An 18,720-nucleotide genomic window follows, 5' to 3' on the forward strand; every position below is an offset into this window, starting at 1 on the left:
AATGGAGAGAGGATTTTTGATGCATACAGTAATTATTTCAGAATAGCCACAGGCATCATTATTTCTGTGAAATGCACTTCCTCGAATACATCCTGGCAACTCAGTTTTCCCAGATACTTCATTTACATGTAATCACCACAAGTTAGGGAGTTTGTTCCGGTTCAACCTGTCAGGAAGATTGCACTTATCCCTTGAAATAAAACTAATCAGGGTGTGGTTTATTGGAATTAATACAATGTTCGAAACTACATTAAAAGCAACCTTGTTAGATCATTGCTGCTAAAATGTATTTGTTATAGGAATAACATTAAATACAAAACAGCCATGAAGGGTGAAAAGTTTGGTTTCTCCACTGGTTCACTTTACAAGTGCGCATTTATGGCATCTTCTAAAGGGAAACAGAAGGGTGCAGAAAACAATGTCAGCCTTTACAGGATAGAAGAAAAGACAAATGAAAATCAAGGATGAGACACAAAAGTGAAACATTAATTTGTGGCAGGTGCAGATTCAAGAAGCAAAGTATAATCAAAGAGAAGGGTAGGAAGGGAGGTGGTAAAATCCAGAGATAGGGATAAAGGCATGAGGATGGAGGTCAGTGGCTGACGGAGCAGCCGCCAATGATGAAGTTGGGTGAGAGAACTTTCTCCAGTTAGGTCTGCAGCTGTGCAATTTTCTTTTGTTTGTTTAACCTTGTTGTTAAGCTCCCAGAGCTCGAGTAATTAAAATAAACCTGCCTATATTGTACCAGTTGAGTGCAAACTGGGTGTGCCTGCTCAAAGCCTGCTGATACCACACGTTCAAAATTGCCAGTCCATCAAGTCTGCTCAATGCCCCAAGATGGCTGGAGTATCAAGACTAGACACTTCCCAGCCCTCCAGTCATGCAATCTTGAGAGGGGAGAAAAATGCCAATAAGGGGAAAAATACTTTTGAAAATTCTTCTCTGTCCCCTTCAGACAATCTAAAACAGCCTCAGGGATCAGGTGAATCAAATTGCACAACAGAAACTGTAGAGACTCAACTGACAATATCAAATAGACTCATTGACTGATTCATTCAACAAATTCAAACCACTAAGGGATATTGAGGGTGTTCAGTAGAAAGCCGCGTGGGTGACTTTTCAAAACCGAGGCGTTTACTCACTGAGGGGTAAAATTGAGATTAACTTGGCCTTTAAAACATAATGAATTTTCTTGTAAAATGGAAAATTCAAATTACTTCTCTGTACTGAGAGGATAGTGAACATTTGTTTTGTTTAAAACTTCCCCATTCTTCAGTTCAACAATCAATTTAACAATTTAAATCATTCATAAGGTTATCCATGCTTCAGTAAGTGGCACTCCCACCTCTGAGTCAGAAGCTTCAGGTTTCACATCTAACTTCAGAGATTTGAGCATATAATCCATGCAGATACTCAAGTCCAGTACTGAGGGATGCTACTCTGTCAGTTGAGCCACTAAATCAATCTGCTCTCTGAAAGATTTCAGGCAGTATTTTGAACATGAGCAGAGAATACACCCCAGTGCCCTGTCTAACACTGATCTCTCAATCAACATGACTGAAAAAGAAACAGAATAGGCCGTAACTTTCTTGGTGTGGCAATGAGCCAGACTGCCACTCTGTACCCACTTAGTGCTAAAACTCTTAACAGCCTGTCTCGGCCAACCTTCCTGATTCATTTCCGGTGCGATTTAGACAGCGCAGTGTGACCCCGACTCCAGTGTCGAAGTCCAGAAGATGCGGAGCGAAGGAGGGCACGTTCCCTTTTTTTAATATAAACAGCATTAGCTGCCATAAGGCAGGCAAGTTTAAAGGTCTAATTGAAAATAACAGGCTAGGGAGAAGGTAAGTGGATGGGATGGGATGAGGGGGGTGGAGAGCAGGATTCAGGGTGTTGCGATGTCCAGTGCGGGGATCCGTTTGGGGTTTAAAATAGTTACACTGAAGTTAGAAGTGCTTTTATTTCTACTAACTTTTTCAGAATAACTATTATTGTAACTCTAGCAGAACTATCCAAAAGTAGTGATTTAAATCACTTTGTTGGATGGTTCCCAGTACAATTGTCCAGGGGAAATTAACGCTTCTGGACAATTGTATCGTGAACCTTAACTGGGGACTTCCAAGAGGGATTCCCAGTACATCTTTGGGATCCCCTCCAAATCCGACCGACGCTGGGGAGCCAGGAAGTTACAGGCCTTATCTGATATGATCACATTGCTATGCGCAAATTGGCTGTTACACTTCCTTTATTACCACAGAGACTATACTTTAAAAATACTTCTCTTGTTGTAAATGTTTTGAGATATCCTGAGGTTGTGAAAGATGTTTTCCTATAAATACAAGCTTTCTTAAAAAAAAAAATTATTTCAACTTTTTCCTTCGGGATTAGTAATATGAACAACTGCATATTTTGGTGATCAGGATCCAAGCTAACTTTATTTTCAGTAGCATTCATGACCAGGTTTTAAAAAACAAAATCCCAAGTTTAACTTTCTGTATGTTTCCCACCTTAAAAGTGCTTCAGCACCTCCTGCTGAAACATTGGTTTTTAATAAAAGCCTCATCAATTCAACCAAGCAAATTTTTAAAGTTACAGGTCAATTTCCTAAAGCATTCCACAAAAGGAATCAAGAATCAGTGTTGTCCTCATGTGAAATTATGTTAAAGGCTAGTGGATAATTGGACAGGGCATGCAGAAATAATTCAATCCCCATTACAGAGTTATACATTTTTAAGTGTTTGTGTTAGACTGCATTAGTAATGGAAACTGCACAATCTTGTCATACTGAAATGAAATCCTGCCACACCTATACTGGCAGGGTGGTATAATTACAACGTGGCAAATTTACAGAGACATTTTCCAGTACAAACATAGAAACAGAAAATCATGAATGGAATAAGTTGACAGGAAGCATAGATTTGAGATTCACAATGCATCAAATTGAACAAATTGTGTTCACAACCAGAGTTTAAAAGGCAAAAGAAGCATGTTTTTGATACAAGAACTAATTAAAAATATAAGAAAACTAGCAAAGAGGAAAAGGGTCAACTTAGACAAGAAGTGAATGTTCGTGTCATGAGGAAAAAAAACAAGGCAAGCCAAAGGTTTGTTTCGTCGTAAAGCAAAATTCCCTACTTCAGAAATGTTTTCTCCTCTTGCCTTCTATGGTCAGGCACAATCTGTACTTCAAAAAGTGCATGACTAAAGTCAGGGAGAAGTCTCCTCCATAGGGTTTTTCCTACTGTTTACCCCTCTGACCTCTTTCGTCTGCAGTGCAGACACAAAAGTCAGCAAAGAGTTTTAGATTTCACAATTTAAAAAATAATTGATGTTAACAGTGTACATTTTTCCATCAGATTTGTATTTAGTTTAAGGAGCTAAAATTCTTTAGATAATGCATTGAACATGACATCTTCTTTTGAGGTCTCTGCCCGAAGACAGGTCTAACCCAGAGCGCCACAACCTTGACTATGGGTAGGACAAGGCAGCAAGTTCCAAATCCACACCAGTCAGAATGGGGATCCAACATCCTATCCACATCGACCCTATCACACCCTGTAAGAATTTTATGAGTTTCAATGAGATCACATCTCATTCTTCAAAACTCTGGAGAATACAGGCCCAGTTTCCTTAATCTCTCCCGCATTCTAGGGATTAGTTTTGTGAACCTGCATGTTGCAGCCTGCAGCTATGATTAGTGATGGTAAAGGTGAACATGACATCACTGGGCACTATTACTAATATTCCCTGGACGATGAGAGAGAACTTGGTCCAATTTTATAGCTGCATATCCCCATATCACAGTTGCCAGAGAATTTGAGTGGAATAATTTAACTCAGCTTTTTAAAAGTTCCAAGTCTCTGCTGCCAGATTTACTATCTGAGGTCAAGGAAAAGCACATCCCATAAGCCCAAAGATCCTCAAAAATCTTTGGGCTTCCATAATTCAAGGGGTCGTGTAACAAGATTTGTAACCACCAAAAATTCCCCGTGTTGCCTGGTGTCACGGTAGCACAGTGATTAGCACTGGGCGGCACGGTAGCACAATGGTTAGCACTGCTGCTTCACAGCTCCAAAGACCTATGTTTGATTCCCGGCTAGGGTCACTGTCTGTGTGGAGTTTGCACATTCTCCTCGTGTCTGCGTGGGTTTCCTCCGAGTGCTCCGGTTTCCTCCCACACTCCAAAGATGTGCGGGTTAGGTTGATTGGCCATGCTAAAAAATTGCCCCTTAGTGTCCCGAGATGCGTAGATTAGAGGGATTAGCTGGTAAAATATCTGGGGGTAGGGCCTGGGTGGGATTGTGGTCGGTGCAGACTCGATGGGCCAAATGGCCTCTTTCTGCACTGTAGGTTTCTATGATTTCTATGATTCTATGGTGTCCTTGTCGGTTCAGTTTATTCCCATCTTCAATCCACAACACCCAATATTAAATGCCGTTTTTCCTCCTGACTGTAACCCCAGTTTCTGCTGTGGATATTAAATCACCTCTCTCAACTTAAACTTCAGTTTTTATGATATATATTTTTCCTCAAGCTTGTATATTAAGCAGCATGTTGGCAGAGTTACCAGGGTCCAACTAAATGCCAGTTAATCTGGTGAGAATTTTAAAGTAAGAGTTTTAACAACACCAGGTTAAAGTCCAACAGGTTTATTTGGTAGCAAATACCATTAGCTTTCGGAGCGCTGCTCCTTTGTCAGATGGAGTGGAAATCTGATTTCCACTCCATCTGACGAAGGAGCAGTGCTCCGAAAGCTAATGGTATTTGTTACCAAATAAACCTGTTGGACTTTAACCTGGTGTTGTTAAAACTCTTACTGTGTTTACCCCAGTCCAACGCCGGCATCTCCACATCATGACTACCAGAGAACTTTAGAGGCCAGATATATGATTAATAGTAGCGATAATACCACCACCTCTGAGGAGGTGATGGTCTCGTAGTATTATCGCTAGACCATTAATCCAGAAACTCAGCTGTTGTTCTAGGGACTGGGTTCGAATCCTGCCATGGCAGATGGTGAAATTTAAATTCAATTAAAAAATGTTATCTGGAATTAAGAATCTGATGACCATGAAACCATTGTCGATTGGCTGAAAACCCATCTGGTTCACTAATGACCTTTTGGGAAGGAAATCTGTCGTCCTTACCTGGTCTGGCCCACATGCGACTCCAGAGCCACAGCAATGTGGCTGACTCTCAACTGCCCTCTGAACAAGGGCAACTAGGGATGGGCAATAAATGCTGGTCAGTCAGCAACGCCCATGTCCCTTGAATTAATTTTTAAAATGTAGTCCCTTATTTTGCACAGGGTTTATAGATCTTTGAGGGAAGGGTCTCAACTTAAACTTCAGTTTTTATGATATATATTTTTCCTCAAGTTTGTATATTAAGCAGCATGTTGGCAGAGTTATTAGCACTGTTGCCTCTCAATGCCAGGGACCCGGATTCAATTCTGGCCTTGGGTGACTGTGTGGAGTTTGCATGTTCTTTCCATGTCTGAGTGGGTGTCCTCTGGGTGTCCCGGTTTCCTCCCACAGTCCAAAGATGTGTGTCAGGTGGATTGGCCATGTTAAATTGCTCCTTAGTGTCCCAAGATGTGTAGGTTAGATGGACTGGCCAAGGCAAATGTGTGTGGGGTTATAGGGATAGGGCAGGGGAGAGGGTCTGGGTCAGATACTCTGTCAGAAAGTCAGCACAGACTTGATGGGTTGAATGGCCTCCTTCTGCACTGCAAGGATTCTATGAAATTCTATTAAACCCCCTAGGGGAAGCCTGACATTTAAAAAAGATGTACATTCATTCCTTCCATTTAATCCTTGCTCAATTTAGTTCAGCTGTGCGAGTTTGAACTTGAGGAAATTTTATTTAATTATAACTAGGTTGGAGGTTTGAAGTCGAGGAAAAAGTGACAAATAGATGATATGAACAAGCTGTAGCATTGTTGGTTCCGTGGCCAACAGTCTGGAAGGGAATTATTAAGCACCATTAGGTCAACTTTTTATTTCCAATTTAAAAATTTGAGTTTTATTTTTAGTGCAAAACTGGATAAAAGGACAGTGGAAAGAAAAAACAGATCTGTATTTTTTTTAATAAATTGTATATTAGGAGAAAAACCAATAAAAGAAAAACTGCCCTTATTCAGATCATCAATAAATTCAGGACAAAAAGAAAGAAATATGAAGGCAACCCAAGTGCAAACAATTTATAAATGTCATGCTTACATGAATCACTAAAACTTACGTAATCTCAATTTCTTTTAAATTAAAAATAAAATTGTTTACAGTTGCAGTTTGAGCTACTTAGCTGGCACTATGATGGTGATATATTGAAGATTATACACAAGGGAAATATTATGATCTTGCTTTGTGAAAAATACCTTGGAGTGTGACTTAAGTCTGCCTTTATTAGAGGACCACAGTATGGTTCTGCCAGGGCTACACAGCTCCTGACCTCATCACAAGCCTTAGACCAAATATGGGCAAAAGAGCTGAACTCAAAAGGTAAGGTGAGAGTGACTGCCCTTGACATCAAGACTGGATTTGACAGAGTGTGGCACCAAGGAGCCTTAGTAAAATTGGAGTCAATGAGAATCATGGGGAAAATTCTTCACTGATGGGATCAAATTCAACACAAAGGAAAATGGTGTGATTGTTGGAGGTCAATCATCACGATCCCAGGACATCAGTGCTAGAGTTTCTCAGGTCAGTGTTCTAGGCCCGACCATCTTCAGCTGCTTCATCAATGATCTCCCCTCCATTATTGTCAAAAGTGGGGATGTATGTCGGTGACTGCACAACATCCAGCACCATTCGTGACTCCTCAGATACTGAAGCAGCCCATGCCCATATGCAGCAAAACATGTAGACAACCTACAGCTAGGGCTGATAAGTGGCAAGGAACATTCACATCACACAAGTGCCAGGCAAGGACCATCCAAACAAGAGGATTCAACCATCTCCCCATGATATTCAATGGTACTACCATCACTGTATCCCACACCAAAAACTTCCCGGGGATTACCATTGACCAGGAACTGAACTGGACATGCTAGAAAAACACTGTGGATACAAGAGTAGGTCAGAGGTTGGGCATTCTGTGGAGAATAATTCACCTCCTAACTGTCCAAACAAAGCCTGTCCACCATCTACAAGGCACAAATCAGTATTGTGATGGAAGACTCTCCGCTTGCCTGGATGAGTACAACTCCAACAACACACAAAAAGCTAAACATCATCTGAGTCAAAGCAGCCTGCTTGATTGGCACCCCATTCATCACTTAAATATTCACTCCTTCTACCATCAACATACAGTGGCAGCAATGTGTACTAGCTACAAGTACTGTAGCAACTCATTAAGGCTCCTTCCACAGCGCCTTCCAAACCCACAACCTCTGCCACCTAGAAGGACAAGGGAATGGTTAAACTACCACTTCCAAGTTCCCCTCCAAGCCACACACCATTCTGCCTTGGAACAATGTTGCTGTTCCTTCACCCTCATTGGGTAAAGGTCCTGGAGCTCCCTCCCTAACAGCAGTGTGGATGTACCTACACCACACAAACGGCAGTGGTTCAAGAACATGATTCACCATCACTTTCTCAAGAGCAATTAGGAATGTGCAACAAATGCTGGCCTAGCCAGCGCCACCAACTCACTGTGAAAGAGTAAAAAAGATAACAGCACACAGATCCGGGAGAGGTGGCAGAAAGATTTCAGTGGAGCATTCTGGGAGAATTGGGAAGCGGAAGATCTGGTGTCAAGGAGCAGTTAAGCCTGAAACTCTACATTGGCGTTTCCCATCCTTCCTCCTCCTCTGGCCAAAAGAAGGGCACAGACATTACAGGTCAGAAAGCGGTGCGAGACCAACGGATGCAGCTGATTGGAGGCCTAGCTGAGAACAGCAGCCTGGGCAGCACGATGGCACAGTGGTTAGCACTGCTGCTTCACAGCTCCAGGGACCTGGATTCGATTCCTGGCTCGGGTCACTGTTTGTGTGGAGTTTGCACATTCTCCTCATGTCTGCGTGGGTTTCCTCTGGGTGCTCCGGTTTCCTCCCACAAAGATGTGCGGGTTAGGTTGATTGACCATGCTAAAATTGCCCCTTAGTGTCCTGATTTGCGTAGGTTAGAGGGATTAGCGGGTAAAATATGTAGGGATATGGGGGTAGGGCCTGGGTGGGATTGTGGTCGGTGCAGACTCGATGGGCCGAATGGCCTCTTTCTGCACTGTAGGGTTCTATGATTCTATGAGATCTGAATCGGCACCTCATTTTCAGCAGCACTGGGAGAACCTTCAGGATTACTTCCTGCCGACATCAGATTTTAAAAAGATTGGCTCTTTATAAGTCAAGTGACCCACATCCTTAGCCCATTCTCTCTCAGGTTCACAAGAGTAGAATCTGAGCTACATTTTAAGGTGAGAGTTTTATTTTATTTTCACACTTCCTAGAGGGTAGCAAGCTAAACTTAAAATTTATACCAACCTGTGCACCAATTGTAGGGTCCTATTCGTGAGAGCAGCAGCAGCAGTAATTCTTAAGTGCCTAAATAGTTTTTAAGTCCTCCCATCCATTGACTGTCTATACTTTCCACTGCCTCGGCAAAGCAGCCAGCATAATTAAGGACCCACGCACCCCGGACATTCTCTCTTCCACCTTCTTCCGTCGGGAAAAAGATACAAAAGTCTGAGGTCATGTGCCAACCGACTCAAGAACAGCTTCTTCCCTGCTGCCATTAGACATTTGAATGGACCTTCCTCGCATTAAGTTGATCTTTCTCTGCACCCTAGTTATGGCTGTAACACTACATTCTGCACTCTCTCGTTTCCTTCTCTATGAATGGTATGCTTTGTCTGTATAGCGTGCAAGAAACAATACTTTTCACCGTTTACTAATAGATGTGACAATAATAAATCAAATCAAATCGTATTTAACTTTTAATCTCCAATAGAAGGAGACAGATGTCAATTGGAGGGGTTGTAAGTTTGCCGATGACACAAAGATTGGCCGGGTGGTTAACAGTGAGGCTGATTGTCTTGGGTTACAGCAAGATGTAGACAAGATGGTCAAATGGGCAGATAAGTGGCAGGTGGAATTTAACCCTGAAAAGTGAGAGGTGATCCACTTTGGAAGGAGTAATTTGACAAGGAAGTATACCATGAAAGGTCTGACACTGGGAAGTTCCAAAGAACAAAGGAACCTTGGCATGTTTGTCCATAGATCTCTGAAGGCAGAAAGGCAGGTAAATCAGGTGGTGAAAAAGACATATGGCACACTCGCCTTTATCAATCGAGGTATAGATTACAAAAGCAGAGAGATCATGATGGAGTTAAGACCATAAGACATAGGAGCAGAATTAGGCCACTCGGCCCATCGAGTCCGCTCCGCCATTCAATCATGGCTGGTATTTTTCTCATCCGCATTCTCCTGCCTTTTCCCCATAACTCCTGATCCCCTTATTAATCAAGAACCTATCTATCTCTGTCTTAAAGACACTCGATGACCTGGCCTCTGCGGCAAAGAGTTCCACAGATTCACCACTCTCTGGCTGAAGAAATTCCTCCTCATCTCTGTTTTAAAGGATCATCCCTTTAGCCTGAGGTTGTGCCCTCTGGTTCTAGTTTTTCCTACTCGTGGAAACATCCTCTTCACCTCCACTCAGGCCTCGCAGTATCATAGAATCCCTACAGTGCAGAAGGAGGCCATTCGGCCCATCGAGTCTGCACCGACCACAATCCCACCCAGGCCCTACCCCCACATATTGTTATCCGCTAATCCCTCTAACCTACACATCCCAGGACTCTAAGGGGCAATTTTTTTTTTTTTTTTAACCTGGCCAATCAACCTAACCCGCACATCTTTGGACAGTGGGAGGAAACCGGAGCACCCGGAGGAAACCCACGCAGACACGAGGAGAATGTGCAAACTCCACACAGACAGTGACCCGAGCCGGGAATCGAACCCGGGACCCTGGAGCTGTGAAGCAGCAGTGCTAACCACTGTGCTACCGTGCCGCCCTGTGAAGTAACCACTGTGCTACCGTGCCGCCCTGTGAAGTTTCAATAAGATCCCCCCTCATCCTCCAACAAGTACACACCCAGAGTCCTCAATCATTCCTCATGTGACAAGCTCTTCGTTCCAGGGATCACCCTCCTCGAGACCCTTTCCAAGGCCAGTACGTCCTTCCTTAGAAACGGGGCCCAAAACTGCTCACAATACTCCACATGGGATCTGACCAGAGCCTTATAACAGCCTCAGAAATACATCCCTACTCTTGTATTCTAGCCCTCTCGAAATGAACGCTAACATTGCATTTGCCTTCCTAACTACTGACTGAACCGGCACATTAATCTTAAGAGAATCTTGAACAAGGACTCCAAGTCCCTTTGTTTCTGATTTCCTAAGCATTTCCCCATTTAGAAAATAGTCTATGCTTCCATTCCTCCTTCCAAAGTGCATAACCTCACACTTTTCCACATTGTATTCCATCTGCCACTTTGCCCACTCTCCTAACCTGTCCAAGTCCTTCTGCAGTCCCCCTGCTTCCTCAATACTACCTGTCCCTCCAGTTGTATAGAACTTTGATACGGTCACAGCTGGAGTAGTGTGTGCAGTTCTGGTCGCCACATTATAGGAAGGACGTGAACGCACTGGAGGGGGTGCAGAGAAGGTTCACCAGGATGCTGCCTGGGATGGAACATTTAAGTTATGAAGAGAGGTTGGGTAGGCTTGGGTTGTTTTTGTTGGAGCAGAGAAGACTGAGGGGCGACCTGATTGAGGTGTACAAGATTATGAGGGGCATGGACAGGGTGGATAGGGAGCATCTGTTCCCCTTAGTTGAAGGGTCAGTTACAAGGGGACACAAGTTAAAAGTGAGGGGTGGGAAGTTTGGGGGGATTTGAGAAAAAACCTTTTTACTCAGAGGGTGGAATGCGATGCCTGGGAGGGTGGTGGAGGTGGGATGCCTCACACCCTTTAAAAGTACCTGGATGAGTACTTGGCACACCATAACATTCAAGGCTATGGGCCAAGTGCTGGCAAGTGGGATTAGGTGGGCAAGTCAGAGAATTCCATGCGTCGATGCAGACTCGATGGGCCGAAGTGCCTCTTTTGCACTGTAGTATTCTGTAATTCAGATGTCCCTGGGGACTATATCTGTGGAAAGTGCATCCAGTTGCAGATGCTTACCGAACGTATGGATCGGTTAGAGCAGCAGCTGGAAGCACCGAGGAGCATAGAATTAATGGAAATTGTTATAGATAATAGCTACAGAGATGTGGTCACACCCAAGGTGCAGGAAGACAGATGGGTGACCGCCAGATGGGCTAGGCAGTCAGTGCAGGATCCTCTGGCTGTCCCCCTCTCTAACAAGTATGCTATTTTGGATACTGATGAGGAGTGAGGTCCATCAGGGGACAGCAACAGCAGTGGCCAGAGCGAAGGGACCACAGCTAGCCTTGCTGCACAGATAGGGGGCTGCAAAGCATAGCAAGACTGGTAGGGGATTCAATAGTTAAGGGCACAGATAGGTACTTCTGTGGAAAATGGACTCCAGGATGATAGTTTTCCTCCCTGGTGCCAGGGTCCTGGATGTCTCTGAACAGGTACAAAACATCCTAAAACGGGAGGGAAATCGAACAGATGTCATTGTCCACATTGGTACAAACGACATGAGTAGAGGGGTCCTGCAACAGCAATTTAAGGAGTTAGGTAGAAGATTAAAAAGCAGGATCTCGAGGGTAGTAATCTCAGGATTACTCCCCATGCCACATGCTAGTGAGGCTAGGAACAGGGAGATAGTGCAGCTAAACATGTAGTTAAAGAACTGGTGCAGGAGGGAGGGCTTCAGATTTTTGGATCATTGGGATGTCTTCCAGGGAAGGTAGGGCCTGTACAAGAAAAACAGGTTACACCTGAACTGGACGGGTACCAAAATCATGGCTGGAAGGTGTGCCAGTAAGGTTCGAGTGGATTTAAACTAGTGTGGCAGGGGGGGTAGGAATCAGAAGAGTAGGTCAGCAAGTGTAGAGACTGGGGATGAGCATGGGACCTAGGCCAGGCTAACTAAGAGAAAAAGCAGGCTGGGGGAGGTCAAACTTAGTGAGCCTGGAGGTCTGGAGTGCATCTGCTTCAATGCAAGGAATATAACAGGTAAGACAGATAAACTTAGACTCTTGATTCATGCGCGGAACTTGGATGTGGTTACGGTAACAGAGACTTGGTTAAAAAAGAGACAGGACTGGCAGCTAAATGTTCCAGGATATAAATATTTTAGGCGAGACAGTGGGGAAGGCAAGAGAGAGATGGGGGAGTTGCAATACTGGTTAGGGAACATATTACAGCCGTACAGAGTGAGGACACCTTGGAAGAGTCATGTAATGAGGCACTGTGGGTACAGCTCAGAAACAGGAAGGGGCAGTCACTATGATGGGGGTGTACTACAGGTCTCCCAACAGCCCATGGGAAGTTGAAGAACGAATATGTAAGCAGATTTTGGACAGATGTAGAAATAAAAGGGTTATTGTGGTGGGGGATTTTAAATTTCCTCATATTGACTGGACTTAGGGCTAGGGGCCCGGACGGTGAGGAATTTGTTAAGTGTGCCCAGGCAGGTTTTTTGGAACAAGATGTAAATCATCCGACTAGAGAGGGGGCTATACTGGACCTGGTACTAGGGAATGAGCCCGGCCAGTCATCAAAATTGCAGTGGGGGAACACGTGGCGAACAGTGAACACAATTCCGTAAGTTTTCAGATACTCATGGAAAAGGACAAGTGTTGTCCTAGGGTTAGGGTGCTAAACTGGGGAAAGGCTAACTACAGCTGGATTAGGCAGGATTTGGAGGCTGTTGTTTGGGAGAGGCCATTTGAGGATAGATCCACATCTGGCATGTGGAAGTCTTGTAAGGAGCAGTTGATCGGAGTGCAGGAGAGTCATGTGCCTGTGAAAAGGAAGGACAGGAAAGACAGGATTCGGGAACCTTGGATGACCAAGGAAATAGCGAGTTTAGTTAAAAAGAAAAAGGATGCATACAGAAGATCTAGGCAACTAAAAACAGACGAAACACTTGAAGAATACAGAGAAAGTAGAAAATAACTCAAACAGGGAGATACGAGGGCAAGAGTCACAAAATGTCCTTGACAAGCAGATTGAGAATCCAAAGGCATTTTATATATATGTTAGGAACAAGAGGGTAGTAGGGAAAGAATTGGTCCACTCAAAGACAAAGGAGGGAAATTATGCGCAGAACCAAAGGAAGTAGGTGAGATCCTTAATGAGCACTTTGCATCGATATTCACAAAAGGAGAGGGACATGTTGATTGATGGTGTCTTGTAGGGGTATGTAAACCCTTTAGAGCAAGTCACCATTACGAGGGAGGAAGTGTTAGGTGTATTAAAAAGCATCAAGGTCGACAAATCCCCAGGGTCACATGGCATCTATCCCAGATTACTGAGGGAGACAAGCGAGGAAATTGCTGAACCTCTAACAGAAATCTTTGTTTCCTCATTGGCCACAGGTGAGGTCCCAGAGGATGGAGGATAGCCAGTTTTGTCCCATTATTTAAGAAGGGTAGCAAGGATAACCTGGGTAATTATAGGCCAGTGAGCTTGACGTCAGTGATAGTGAAATTGTTGGAGAAGATTCTGAAGGATAGGATCTATACACGTTTGGAACTGAATGGTCTTATTAGCGACAGACAACATGGTTTTGTATGAAGGTCATGTCTTACTAAGTTGATTGAGATTTTTGAGGAAGTGACAAAAATAATTGACGAGGGAAGGGCTGTAGATGTTGTCTACATGGGCTTTTGTAAAGCACTTGACAAGGTCCCTCGTGGTAGGTTGGTACAAAAGGTTAAATCACACGGGATCAAGGAATCAAACTCAATTCCAAATGTATTCATTTGGACATGAACAAAAAGAGTCAATGTCAACATCAAGTTAGATTTCTGGCGCAGGGTAACCCTAAAGTTGCTTTCAGCTAATCTCATCTTTCTTTTGCCTGCCAGCGTCTGATATAAATAGGAAGAGTGTTAAATTCTAAGCTCCTGCTTTAGAAGTGGGTATTTGCACTATACGTGCTGCTGAACCATATAGAAAAGACAGCTCCAAGTTCGATTTACAGTCTGTGCAGAGCTAATTAATCTCAGTGAAGCTGAGGGCATTAAATATCATTCCAAGCCAAACAGGAAAGAAAAAAAAAATCAGCAAAATTTATATCTTCCCTGAGTAAGAGGAACAAAATGCATACACATGGACAGAAACAGCCTCAGTTGTGGCAGCCACTATGGTTAAATGTTTAAATTCATACTCAAAGATTGCTCACTTAGACACGTACTGGAAGTTGATGCTATTGGTTGAGGTGTAGTTCACAATGACAGAGGTAATGGTAATTTTTTTTCCATTTTCACCTTTTTATTACAGTTTTCTCTTCTCTTCCTAGCCTTTTCTAGAGTACCTCATCCAAGGGGCCATTCTTAGTGTTTGAGCTTAGGGAGGGAGTGTTTGACCACAAGACAAGTCTGATCCAGTTTTCAACAGATTCACACATGCAGACTTTACTATCAGGGCTTGCTGAATAGCATGGCAGGAGTCTGGCCAATCTTCTAGTTCCTTATTCAGGGTATAGAACACACTTATAATGCCTTGATCACAACTTCAGCTGAGATTAAACTGAATATTGTGGTAATGTGGTCCCTTTACGGGCGGCACGGTAGCGCAGTGGTTAGCACTGCTGCTTCACAGCTCCAGGGTCCCGGGTTCGATTCCCGGCTCGGGTCACTGTCTGTGTGGAGTTTGCACATTCTCCTCGTGTCTGCGTGGGTTTCCTCCGGGTGCTCCGGTTTCCTCCCACAGTCCAAAGATGCGCGGGTTAGGTTGATTGGCCAGGTTAAAAATTGCCCCTTAGAATCCTAAGATGCGTAGGTTAGAGGGATTAGCGGGTAAATATGTGGGGGTAGGGCCTGGGTGGGATTGTGGTCGGTGCAGACTCGATGGGCCGAATGGCCTCCTTCTGCACTGTAAGGTTTCTATGATTTTACGCGATCAGGCCGGTCCCTATGGAGGGGCCACGCAGGAAGTCGTGCCAATCGGGACTAGGGGCTCAAGTCCTGGAATGGGGAGGAACCTCAGTTGGAGCCAAGAGAAGACAGTAGAAGTGTATTGCAGTTCCTTCAGACTCTTTTTTTTCTACATTTATTATTGTTGGTAAATCAATTATTACTTGAAGCCACAAGAAGTCGTCTTCGACTTTACTGCACATATAAAAGGGAGAAAACATAAGGGACTGTGTAGAAAATTCTTCAATGTTAAAGCCATGTACGTGTTTTTAACATCACACTCACAGATGCAAATGATATTGACAAGTAATTTAGATGCTGGATGTCTTACCCACATGCAGGCCTCCAGCCTGACTTTGGAGATAATGGCCCATAGAGAGATTGTCTCTTCCAACTTCTCATCAGGACAAATGATTTTATCTGGGTACGGAGGCTCTGGGAAATTCACAGAGTTACATTCATAAGCAGCCAATGTCACTGAAGCGATATGTGGACCCTGAAGATAATGCACAAGAAATAAAGTTTTGTTACTCAAGAACAGATCTTCAATCCATTACTTTCAGAAATTCTACAACCTGCTGAATCTCAACAATCTCCTTCTTTAAGAAAACCAATCCCCCTGCTGGAATGGTTAGATTTTCAACCCCAAAAGGGATCTTTTTCCTCCGGCGAGTTTCTGATCTCAGTTGGGCCATCATCGCTGTGAGCAGAATGATAGAGGGGAGGGGAAAAGGAAAACAGAGAGCATTCATTCCTAACCGAAGCTGCATAATGTTGAGAAAGTGAGTGCATGAAACCCCTCTCGCATTCATTCCTATTATATAAAACCAGGCCTATAATGATCCTTGATTATATGTACTTTTTCCTCAAACGCTCAGCAAACACGACTATATTCATTGCCAAGTTTCCTCCTTGCGGCAGCAGCATTTTTTTAACAAATAAATCATTCTGCAAAAATATAGGTTCTTGGTGAATGATTTACTGCTTGGCTTGTTGTACTCAATGCATAGTTATAAATGAGCTGCAATATGTGGGGAACCCCCTCTCCTTTTTTGGCAATTACTTTGAACTGTACTTATGAAAAAGCAACCACTAAATAAATGGCTATTTTTGGAGGAAGCTGTAAAAGAGCAAGAATAAACAAACTTCCACTTATCTCACACCTTATATCCCAAGAACATCCAAAATCTTTTTTTTGGGTATTTCAGTCATCATTAAGCATATGAAGTAGTCAATTTCAGCATGTGATCCATAAACAAATAGTCAATGAATAACTAGAAAATGTGCTTTGGCAGTATTAGCTAAAAGAGGAATGTTGGCCAACATATTCAAAGAACAGTCTCCACATCAAACAACACCATGGCATCCTTTTTATCCACTTGAATAAGCAGACGGGACCTCAGTGTGTCTCATCCAACAGATGGGACATCTGTATATATAACACCTCCCAGCCGAGATTATGCGCTCAAATTGTTGGAATGAGACTTGTACCTAGAACATTTGACTCAAGAAAGAAGTACTGCCAAGTTGGCAAAGCAGACATAATGGCTACACATTTGAGGGAACTGAAAATTGCAAATGCATTGATTAGTACATTATCAGACAAGACTCAAAAACCTAGTAGTTATTAGAAACACTAAAACTTTAAATGTGTATGCTGTCCCTAACAAGGATTTCTCATCTTTGCCTGAATTCAGTATTGTAAGTGATGCTGGCCTTTTTATGCACACATTTCAAAAACTCTACAGGTTGTCAACCTAAAGTAGGTGCACAAGTCTGTATAGTGGGGTTTGCGCTGGTAATCTCTGTTTCAGAAAACTGTAATAAACTGAGTCAAGTTTGGGAAAGCCAATTCATTCATGATCTTTTTTTGAGCAAAGGGAAGAGGGAATGGGTGATGCGGGATCAACTTTTAACATTACCCAGCACAGGAATTGTCCAGCTCTACTGGGATTCCAGTTTTTTGAACAAGATCAAAGTTGAAAAGAAACAAGACAAAATAAAAATCGTAAAAAGGCATTTCACAAGCCTATAACTATGTAGCATTAAGCATTGCCATAAAACCATTATAAAAACATTTTGGGAGAAATATAATCCGCTTTCATTTGTACTAATGCTACTTACTCCCAACACACAAGTATCATGCAACCAGTAGTACCAAAGACAAAGCTACCAGTTTTCCCAAGATTGGCTGCATTAAAGGCGAGTTTTTAAAAAACCATTCTTCAGAGTTCAGTTCACTATTCTCATCGAGTTGCGATTAGCATCAGTGATGCAAGGTGATAGAGCATAATGTCAAAATTTCAAGGTGAACGCCTTCAAGTTGTACTGGATAGATTGCTGACGTTATGCCAGTCCTTCATGTATGTAGTGACTAGGCATATGCAGTCATAAATATGGTCATTTCAATTTAGAGTTTGGTTCCTCGTTTTATGCAGAACAGTGACTAAACTGCGCAATTATTCTTCAGACTAAAAAGATGGTGTTCAAAGTGGCTTTGGGGAAGCTCAGAGATGGGCTGCCAAAACAAAAGTGACAACTTAATTGTCACCCCCTCCAACAAAAAAGTCAAGTTGCTTGGATGTTCGGTCACAAGCAGTAACCACAAAGGGAGTCCTTTATTTTAGCCATATTATTTAATGGAGTTGGCATAATTCCATGTATCGCGCTTCCCTACACACACCTAGAGATGGGGAGATTAAAAAAAAGAGCAAGCCATCTTCGGTCACTTTTCTGCATGAACCAATTTCACAGCCTAATCTGTTCAATCGTTCTCAATCTGAATACAGTCATAGAGGTTTACAGCATGGAAACAGGCCCTTGGGCCCAACTTGTCCACACTGTCCTTTTTTTTTAAGCCCCTAAGCTAATCCCAATTGCCCGCATTTGGCCCATATCCCTCTATACCCATCTTACCCATGTAACTGTCTAAATGCTTTTTAAAAGACAAAATCGTACCCGCCTCTACCAACCTCTGGCAGCTTGTTCCAGACACTCACCACCCACTGTGAAAAAATTGCCCCTCTGGACACTTTTGTATCTCTCCCCTCTCACCGTAAACCTATGCCCTCTCGTTTTAGACTCCCCTACCTTTGGGAAAAGATATTGACTACCTAGCTGATCTGTGCCCCTCATTATTTTATAGATCTCTATAAGATTTCCCCTCAGCCTTCTACGCTCCAGAGAAAAAGTCCTAGTCTATCCAGCCTCTCCTTATAACTCAAACCATCAAGTCCCGGTAGCTTCCTAGTAAATCTTTTCTGCACTCTTCCTAGTTTAATAATATCATTTCTAAAATAGGGTCCAGATGAAGTGCAAGACAATCTAATTTAAAGAATTTTTCTTCTCTATCAATCCCTATTAAATTTTTGTATATGGTTTAGAATAATTCCCCCCACCCCCCCCCCCCCGCCCCCGCCCCCAAGGTATTTAAAACATTTTAGTTCTTGCCCAGTCTCTTCAACCAAGTATCAAAACTGTCTGCCACAGAGGGCAGGCATCAGCATACGAACAGCGGTCAACCACATCAATTCCCGGCTTAAAATTTTCCTCTGGACAACCCAGTCATCACAATGGCAGAAGTCCCACATTTTCCCCTTTTTGGAAAATAAATGTAACCAATATTTACATTTTAGATTTGTTAGATCATTTATTGGCAATTTTCAA

General features: G+C 43.1%; 1 protein-coding gene across 3 annotated transcripts in view; it reads right to left on the reverse strand.

The window, feature by feature from the left end:
- Positions 1 to 18,720, reverse strand: part of vmp1 (vacuole membrane protein 1) — a 158,008-nt gene that overhangs the window by 64,909 nt on the left and 74,379 nt on the right. For all 3 annotated transcript variants that reach the window (XM_078224649.1, XM_078224648.1, XM_078224650.1), the window contains exon 7: positions 15,386 to 15,550. In XM_078224649.1, the coding sequence (XP_078080775.1) occupies positions 15,386 to 15,550 (165 nt within the window). The remainder of the gene's footprint in view (positions 1 to 15,385; positions 15,551 to 18,720) is intronic.

Source organism: Mustelus asterias, chromosome 12 (assembly GCF_964213995.1).
Source record: "Mustelus asterias chromosome 12, sMusAst1.hap1.1, whole genome shotgun sequence".
Classification (NCBI taxonomy): Eukaryota; Metazoa; Chordata; class Chondrichthyes; order Carcharhiniformes; family Triakidae; genus Mustelus; species Mustelus asterias.